Source organism: Pagrus major, chromosome 10 (assembly GCF_040436345.1).
Source record: "Pagrus major chromosome 10, Pma_NU_1.0".
In the NCBI taxonomy this organism is placed as follows: Eukaryota; Metazoa; Chordata; class Actinopteri; order Spariformes; family Sparidae; genus Pagrus; species Pagrus major.
In genome coordinates, this window is record NC_133224.1 from 20,988,234 (window position 1) to 20,997,542 (window position 9,309).

The window sequence follows — 9,309 nt, forward strand, 5'->3', positions numbered from 1 at the left end:
CGGAAAGGCGGGAACTCGCCCTGTCCAGCGAATCAGGAGGCGGGTGCAGGGTTTGATTGACGTTTGAGGTTTTAACCGTTGACGTCCTGCCGGAGAAGGAAGTTGGCTGCTTGCTGGACGACCTGCCAATTTCATGCCCGCCATTTTCTGTAGTCATTACGGTAATTTTAATAGTGAATGAGAAAGAGAGAAGTAATGTGTTGTAGTTTTTACAAGAGTTTAGACAGTTAGTACAAAAGCTAACTGTGTCTGAAATGTGTTCCTGCTAGCTAGCTTAGCCAATTCAACATTTGGTTTTGGTTTCCCTCTGAACTGTTAATTAATGAATTAATGTGTTCTGACTTTATATTCCAAGCCACTTCAGGTCAGCCATGACACTGCAGGCCTTCTCCTTCCCTCTCCCTGAAACAAGATTCATCAAAGCTGGTAGTTTTATCTACAAGTTCAAGATCAGGGGAGGCAGCAGCTACAGGCAAGACAGACATTGTTCTTTAGGCTACATCCACACAGCCTCATATTTGTACTTATTAAAGATATCTACTTCATTTCTGTTCTTCATTTTGGTCTTGAGAGCATAATATGAGAGATAATAACAGTAGACAAGGACAAAACAGCACAGACACCTGTTAGTTCCTTCTCTTTTTCACTTTCACCAAAACAACGCAAGCTCGAAATCCATAAGACAAACATATACCTGCAAGAGAAAGGCTATTGATCACTGTTGGATCCACTCTTCGGTTCCCTCTTTTTTCCTCAAGATTCAGTTCTTTTCAATTCACAATGTTGAAGAAAGAGAAGATGAGTGGTTGCTTTATCAAACACAATGGCGGCAAAAAGTTGCGTCGGGTGCTCTCGGAAAACGGGAGAAAACAGTGATTTCAAAAGCAATCCAGACACCCCTAAAAAGAAAAAATCAGGAGACGAAGAAGGAAATGCTAAAAAGCCTTTATTGTGGTGGCTAAATCACTGAAAGGGCAATCATTAAATCATTAAAAATCATTTTTCTTTTTATCGGGGCCCGGATTTCTTTTGAAATCAACTGCAAAATGTTCTTCAATCTCAAAAGCAGTTGGGGATACAGCCGAGCTTCAGGCAAGAGAGGAAGAAACATTCATCTTTTTTTCTCCATTTCAGCTCCAATCTTATAAAGCTGCTGCCTGTTATGACTACTGTTACATGTTCAGATGCGTGTTACCTAAGCTTGTCTTTTCATCTGCAAGACAAGAGGATCTAAGGCCCCACAGGACCTGTCTGCCTTTATTCACGGATAACGTCCTAGAATAAGAGTGCTAAGTGATCCTGGGATGCCTTAAAGCCATTTTCCTTGTGACTGAAGAAGATTTCTTTTATTTAAACTACATCTAATATTTTTGACAGTCAAGGCTCAGTGTTTTATTTTTATTTTTTTATAACAGTCAAAGCCTTTTAATGTGTGTGCTGCATCAGCAAAAGACATTCATTGATGTATACAATGCCCTAAACTGTAATCCACTTTGCAGAAACGTTACTCCAACTTAACCTGCTAATAGTGTGAAAATATCTTTTAAGATGCAATTGAATTGTGAACATATTGTCATTGTATGATGTCATCAGTGGAGAGGAGGATATGGGAGGAAACTGCTTCAGTCAGGAACTGGAGGTAAATATGGACACTGCTCACCTCTGTCAGCATTCACATTTGTAGTGTTTACTCATTCACACTACTTCTTCAGATAGATTGTCCTCCTGACCTCTACTTATTCATGTTCCTCTTTCTGTTTTTATTGTATTGTCTTTTTACACGCTCTCTTACTCTTCTTCTGCTTACAGGAAATTATCAGAACTGTTCTCGGCAACCTGGACAGTCTCCAACCCTTCTCTAGCACCCACTTTAATGTCTTCCCTCGTATCCTTTACAGCAGGGCCGCCCAAAGTGGGGCCCGTGGGCCAAAGTTGGCCCATCATAAGGTTCAAATCGGCCCACCAGATGTTTCTAGAGAAAAATCTTTTTTATTTAAAGGTGCGATATGTAAGAATTTCAGTTGGAAACATGAAAAAATGATCAACAGAATGTGAAGTACCATGTTGAAGAGATATCTACTGAAGTTAGCATGCTAACCAGCTAGCCCTGGCCTGTCCTGGCACAAAGTTCCCATGCTAGCAGCGTAAGCACCTACACTTCCCTCATGCTCTGAGCCCCCACGTCTGGACCACTAGCTCCATTGCTACCTGAGCTAACTAGCTAATGGTAGCTACTGTTAACAGCATTTAGCGCTAATTCTGGTGAATTGCCGCCCCCTATTTGTTCTAATTATGAATCCGACAGGTGGCAAATTCTTGCATATTGCACCTTTAAATAATTAGGATATAAATCTCTGTTTATGCTGTTTTTATTTTTGTAAGATGAAACACTTAAATATGCAGGATTCCTAATTCATTTTTTTATTTTCACAATCCAAGAATACCACTCATTCTCATATCAGTACATTATATCTCTCCACCACACTTCCAGCCCTTGTTACTGTTAAACATGGGAATGAGGTCATGCAGATATGCAAGTTTGAATAAAACAAAGTGGGAACATAATGGCATGAATGTGACAGCTAATATTCAGTGTTGTAGCTGCAGCTACGTTTATTATCTTGAAGTCGCTATACTGCAAAATAAGGATCAGCGAATAGAGCTGATCTTCTATGTTCACTGTATTTTGTTAACTGTAACTACCAGATAAGAAGAAGTGGGAGGGCGTGTCCAATGTGATGTGCAAGCATTATGAGAGGAAGCTGAGAGTGTACCCATTTATTCTTATCCTCTACCTGGAGAAAAACACGCAGAATGGTGAGGAGGAACACGAAATCACTGATTGTTCAGTCGCTGTGATCACATATACACCCTGATACATACACTGTGAAGAACACAAACACACACAAGATACTATTCGGGCATGTTGATGTCTCATGTATTTATCTTGTTTCAGGAAAACAAGCAGAGGAGCGGTTCAGTCTTGTGAGTTTTTTGTAATGTTAACCACATAACACACAGTTATACAAGCGTTAAAAGTCTTTAAATAGTCTTATATTCTGAATTTGTTCGGTCTTAAATGCCACAATAATGGTAACTTATTCATGTATCTATGTTATAATTTGTCAAAATCAGTCGAGATTTGAGAAACAAGCTCTTAAAAATGAAAGTTCACATTTGTGATGTTGCAAATCTTTTCTGTACTGTCTTGTTAATTAGTACTTGCACTTAAATGTGCATTAAAACATTACCTTCATCACAAAGGTATCATTTACTGCTGGCTGTTGTTTTGGATTGTTTTATAATGTACATCTGCAAATGTGTAAAAATATATATAGTATTCTGCCATGTATCATATATATTAATATTACACTACTGTGTGTTCTAGCAGAGAGAAGTTGCACAGCAAATCCCCTCTGCTTCTGAGCCGCAGTCAAAGCGCCGTAAGAGAGATTCGACACTAGAGGACGCCATACTAAAGGAATTAATGAAGGACTTGGAGGCTGTAGGCAAGGTCTCTGTCAGGTGAGTGCTCTCTTTAATACTGTAGAGGATCTGTAACCTCAAGCTACATTTATTTTGTGTTTGTCGCCTTTAACCTCAAGAAAAAATCATTTGTGCTACAGTTTCAGAAGAAACAATGGCTAACGTCTAGAAAATCTTTGCTGATGAATGTTTGTGTTAAATACATTTAGATTAAAAACTAAATGCTCATATGATAGCATTTAATTCCCCCAAGACTGCCTTATAGGGTTAACACAATCATAGTCACACAGGCTCCAGTGTAGATTAACTTTGTGATTATGCTTTGAGGAGTGTGTGTCTGGCAATATTTAATCAAAACCATATACTTATCATAGTTAGGGCTGCAACTATTGATAGTTTCACTTAATCTGCTAATTATTTTCATTATCAAGGGATTAATCACGTAGTCTATAAGGTGTCAAAAAAGTATGATAAATGCTTGTCACAAAGGCTGTTCATTAACTATCATGAAGGACAAAGAAAAGCAGCACTTCCTCACAGTAAAGAGCTGAAACCAGCAAATGCTTTACATTTATGCTTGAAAACTGACTGAAACAATTAATGGATTATCAAAATTGTCACAGTCATTATCTACTTACCTCCACGGCAATGGAAAGTCGGGTGAAGTTTCGTAGTCCACAAAACATTTCTGGAGCTTCACAGCAAAACAAGATTTTAAAAGACATTATTTACACCCTTTTTAAGCTAAAATCTTTGCTGTAGCTGCTGAGCTAACAGCATTGGCGCACACCCTTTCTGAAGTGGGTACACGAGCTGGACTGCACATCAAGGGAGTAAATAACGTCTTTGCAAATCAATTTTACACTTGGATTACTCTGCATGAAGCTAATTTTATTTCTTTATTTATTTTTGGTCCCCCATCTTTTTTACTTGTGAAGCTGCAGAAATGTTTTGTGGACTTTGTAAACTTCACCCAACTTTCCGTCGTCAGGAGGGCAAGTAGATAATGATTGAATTTAGGTTTTTGGTTGAACTTATCCTTTAAATCTCTCCTTATCCATATATCTCCAACCATATCACAAGATATATCCATTTTTCAGTATATGTACGATGATGATGACATCCAGCAGAAACACTGCAGGGATTATTGGCTTTGTCATGGAATACAGTGTGCTGTAATGTATATTGACAAAGGTAGGCATGAGTATATTGATTTGCTGCGCTGTCATTGCTTATTTTCATTATTCCTCCTCTGTGTGAGCCGTGTGTGATGTTGAGTGGTGACTGAGGACGATGGGAGCGATAAGAGGAAGCCTGTTCACTCTAGCATCGTACACACACACACCTGCATACACATGGTGTAAAGATGAAAATGGTTGTTCTTATTCATAAAATCACTTAGACATCTGTTCTGACAACTGCCCTGTTTCTCACACACACACACACACACACACACACACACGCTCCAGTGATTCTTGCAGTTATGAAACAGACAAGAGGCGAACGGGCGCCACCTCAATCACACTGACTGTCAGATCAGTGGGGCGAACGTTATTATTTAAAATGCACCCACACACAAAGTCCTGCCCTTCACCTAGTTTATGTATCTAGCTTACATAAACAGAATTGTCTCCTCTCCTGAGCTCGAGGAACACACACTCAGATGCACAAACTGTGTAAACATCCTGCAAACGGCAGAGCCCCGGGCATCGTTACCCATTCACAGGAAATCAGGTCTCATTGAGCAATTCTCATTGAATTATCTTCACCACATTGACCATCACACTCGCATGTCCCGATGAAGGTGCTGCACACGAACACGCAGAGGTCCAAGTTCACACACATACACACAGGCAGCAGTGTGTCCTCCTGCTTCATCCCTGATCGCACTCATTCATGTACGTGCGTGTGTGTGTGTGTGTGTGTGTGTGTGTGTGTGTGTGTGTGTCTACATGATGCCCTGGAGAGACAGATGGTTTGTTTTTGTGTTAAACCTGCTGGAAAAAAGGGAAGAGAAAAGAATGAGTTTCAACAGACAGAAAATAACAGCTTTTATTCTGCTGTTCCTGACTGTTGCATAAACTCTCTGATCTGTTTTATAGTCAGAGGACTGAATTGTTGTTGTTGACTGTTGGGTTTATAGCGGGAGCTGCAGAAGTAGAATCTATTTTCTTTTTCTGCTTTTCTCTTCCCCCAAATCAGAATCAGTGCGTTTATTAGACTCGTGCTGCCCACACGTTAGGTCCGCTCTTCCTCTTTCTCCTCTCATGTGGAGCCCCGAGGAGACAGCTGTGGCCCGGTCTGGGTCAGGGAAGCCATGCTTGTCTGCACTTTCTGCCTCCAGTTGAGACAGAAAACTCTCCTCTGTCTCCTTTAATATTGTTTGCTTCATTGTTTCACTTTGGGGAAAGCCTCTCCTGCAGAAACCGAAGCTGCAAACCCTTGTCTCATGTTTGTCTCCGCCGTGGTGCTCGGGGCCCTTTTCTGTGGAGTATTTGGTTCAGTTGTGCTCAGTTTTCCCTCTCACAGGCCTTCAGCCTGATGGTCTGCCTCTCTATGAATTTTAAATGTGTGGAGCACTGCTGAGGCTCTGAGGGCTGAAAGCCTGCTGCTGAATTTTCTTGCCAGTCCGCAGCTGTTGCTCAAACATGGGGGAAACGGTTTTGGGGGAGAATTGCAGTTAACGGGCTTCGGCTCCTAAACATTGTAGGTGCGATCATTTTCTGTGCCCCAAGTGATGTCAGCTCTTGTGTTTGATATTTGATATTCTCGCTGCTTTTATTCACACCGAGCAGCCAGAACACTTGTTTCAGCTGATGTCCAGGTCAAAATGGAAGAAAACTTTATTAATTTTGTCTCACAACATCCAATACTGTGTGACAAACAGCACAAACTACCTCAGCAACCAGCCAGCAGCTGAGATACAATGAAGATGGTCGTGTAGGTGATATTCACTTGATTATGTTATATGTTGGTCATGGAACGGGGCTTTTGGGTCCAGCTGGACCTTATTGAGCATTCATTCTGCAACAGACCCTATTCTCTTTCTGTATCTGATGTTATCCTTTCATCTCAAGCAGAGCAGCCTCGTGACTTTAATGTGTAATTCATCTAAGTATTAGCTCTCAGACTAGTCTAGCAGTCAGAATAAATAAAACAGGGTTATTCTGGTTTTCTGCAAGAACAAAGAAGTCGGGAACAGAAGAGGAAAAAAGGATGTTCCGACTTGTATAAAATGGTGTCTTGTGTTCATTAGTAAACCATCGTTCTGTTAATGTAATGATAAACATGGTTGTGTCCGACTTTCAACAGGCTGCACGTGGACAATCCACACACAGAAGAAGAGGTCGAGGATGATCCAGGACATGCTGACAAGGTGATCTGATCATTTATTAGTTCATTTCAGTCTTTGACTCATCAGATTTAACTGGTTAAATGATGTGTCACACCCTTAAATGTCAAATGAAGAAGTGATCTCAGCCCACAGTTGTTAAGAATTAATTGGTTCCAATAATTGGAACCAATCTTCCAATTTTCAATCATCAGACACTTTTGTTTCCTCACCACCACATATATAAACACACACACTTGTAGCATTTCTGTCTTTATTGTAGCCCCAGGCGAACGTTAGCGCAGACAGGTAGGATAACGAGTGTGATTAAGGTTAATAATAGCATTACATCAGGCAGAGACTGTCAAGTTTCTATGTGTGTGTGTGTGAGAAGGGTGTGTGTTTCTGGTAATGTGCTTCAGTTTGATTAGCAACAAAGTCCCAAAATTACCCTCCACCCCGCTCTTTTTCCCTCTTTGGCCCTTCATCTCATCGGATCCTGTCATGTCCACTCTGACTTCCGTCTCCAGCGTTGTTTTTCCCCCTCACATTTGTTTCAAGTGGAAAAAATGAATTTAAACTCATTATGTCAGCCCATTGAGTTCTTATTTTTCTGAGACGGAGGTGCCAACTCGAGTCGACAAGCTCAGAAAAGGATTACGTTTGAACAATGAAGGTGATCATTAAGCATTCTGTATGTTCTTACTGCACAAACAAACTCGGGACAAGTGGAGTCAAATGACCCCCCAAAAAAGAAATGTGGTTATCACATTAAAATGTTATCTGACATTTTCATGAAAGAATCCCATTCAAAATCAAGCTCATGAAGACACTTTGACGCTGAGGCGAATGGAAGAATCCAATTAACCGTTAAACCACTAAGCCCCACCACTCATCTTGACTGCTGCTACGCCTATCACGTTTCCATTCAAGCACAGCAGGTATGCAGTTTATGATTTGGTAAATGGCGGATTTACCACTTATAATTCATGCTAACGACGGGCCCTCGACTTCAGACGGAGGTTGACGGAAGCAGGCTTCTCGGCGAGCGTCTGTAGAACTGGCTTAACTGACAGCTGTGGTTAGCTAGCTAACTAAGGGCGTGTTCGTAATCCGTGACCTTAACCTGCAACTGGACTCAAACAAATTAGCTTCATATCCAAGCATGTGTGTTGAATTATAATGTAGTAAGCTAACCATATGCTAACCCTGTTCCTTGGAAGTACAGCTCCTTGGAAGTTTACTGTAGTTAGTTCGCTGGCATGCTAACGTTAGCGGCTTACATTACGGCCGCAAAAACACTCCCTTCCTTACATTTTTCTTCCTTTTCTTTCCTTACTCTCCAAACTCTTTTCATATTGAGGATCACTTTAATTACAGCCTCATGCACACCGCTCCAACATGTGAAACAATTGCTGTTTGGTGGGTGAAGTCAGCGAATGGTCACTTGGTCACAGTGAAATCTGTATTACAGTAAAAAAAAGAATTCATATTCTGTTTTATTTTCAGAATAAAACAGAATATAACAACAAACCCCAGCGGAAATCAGGTGTCAACACGCTGAGAGGAAGTGGGACTCCAGGTGAAGCGCATCCTGGGACGGTACAGGACATGGACGAAGAGGAGGGGGAAAATGCAGATTCAGCGAAGCCAGGGATTTTAACTCGACTGGCCAGGTTGGTTTGACGGCACGCTGGGCAGTAAGGAGCATGCACTTAATCTGAGGTCCGATTCAGAGCACCTGCGCCAGCTGTAAACGGTATCCTGCTACCGTGCGACAAGCAGAAGCTGAAGACTTAAGCAGCAGATCAGTCTGAACACAGCAAGATTCCTACCCGCGGAGATGACAGTGATGTCATCGTCTTATTTGTGGATTTGATTGACTTTTACGCCCACAGGAGAAACAGGAGCTAATTGGTGCTGTACATCTGTTAGAATAAAGTTATCACAGATTTAAAAAGTATCAGGGGAAATCCAGCTATCATAAAGGCAGAAATCACAGTGTTCCTGTGAAATGTCTGTTGAGACAAGCTGAGACACCTCAGGCACTTCAAAGACTGACAAAGACATCTCCATGTAGAAAGAGCACGATCACAATCTCTTTATGGTAGTAATGATATACAGTAGCAGCCTTATGGTCGTTGTGTTAATCATGTGTGCAGTTCGTTAACAAGAGCAAACTAATAAAGTCTGTCTTTGTCTTTGCAGAAACGTCTTCCCCTTCTCCCTGCTCTTCAGAGGCCCCTGAGAGACGTGGCTGACAGACAGACAGGAGGTTTTACTGGTTCCAGTGGTGGAAAACTAACTGGGGTTTGTTTGGTTAAAGTTCTGAACTGCAAACAACAACAAGAAACCAAGTGTTTTTGGTTTCCTCATGGTCTCATCTGATCTGTTTTTGTTGTTTTGTTGTTTCATTACATTAATTTATAATTGATTTATAATTTATTCATAAAATATTAACTATTTCCACAGAGTTAGAGGGTCTGTTTTAT

General features: G+C 41.0%; 1 protein-coding gene across 2 annotated transcripts; it reads left to right on the top strand.

Annotated features, from left to right (window-relative positions):
• The first annotated feature begins 112 nt into the window (after nucleotides 1–112).
• LOC141003278 (membrane-anchored junction protein) lies at nucleotides 113–9,309 on the top strand. Of its 2 annotated transcripts, none has more exons than XM_073474588.1 (10): nucleotides 113–161; nucleotides 365–472; nucleotides 1,594–1,639; nucleotides 1,810–1,885; nucleotides 2,707–2,817; nucleotides 2,957–2,985; nucleotides 3,389–3,525; nucleotides 6,799–6,862; nucleotides 8,327–8,493; nucleotides 9,026–9,309. In XM_073474588.1, exons 2-10 carry the CDS (start codon nucleotides 372–374, stop codon nucleotides 9,063–9,065), a joined length of 771 nt encoding a protein of 256 aa, XP_073330689.1. In that variant the 5' UTR covers nucleotides 113–161; nucleotides 365–371; the 3' UTR covers nucleotides 9,066–9,309. The 2 variants fall into 2 exon arrangements, with proteins under 2 accessions (XP_073330689.1, XP_073330690.1); XM_073474589.1 differs by having other exon boundaries at nucleotides 3,392–3,525.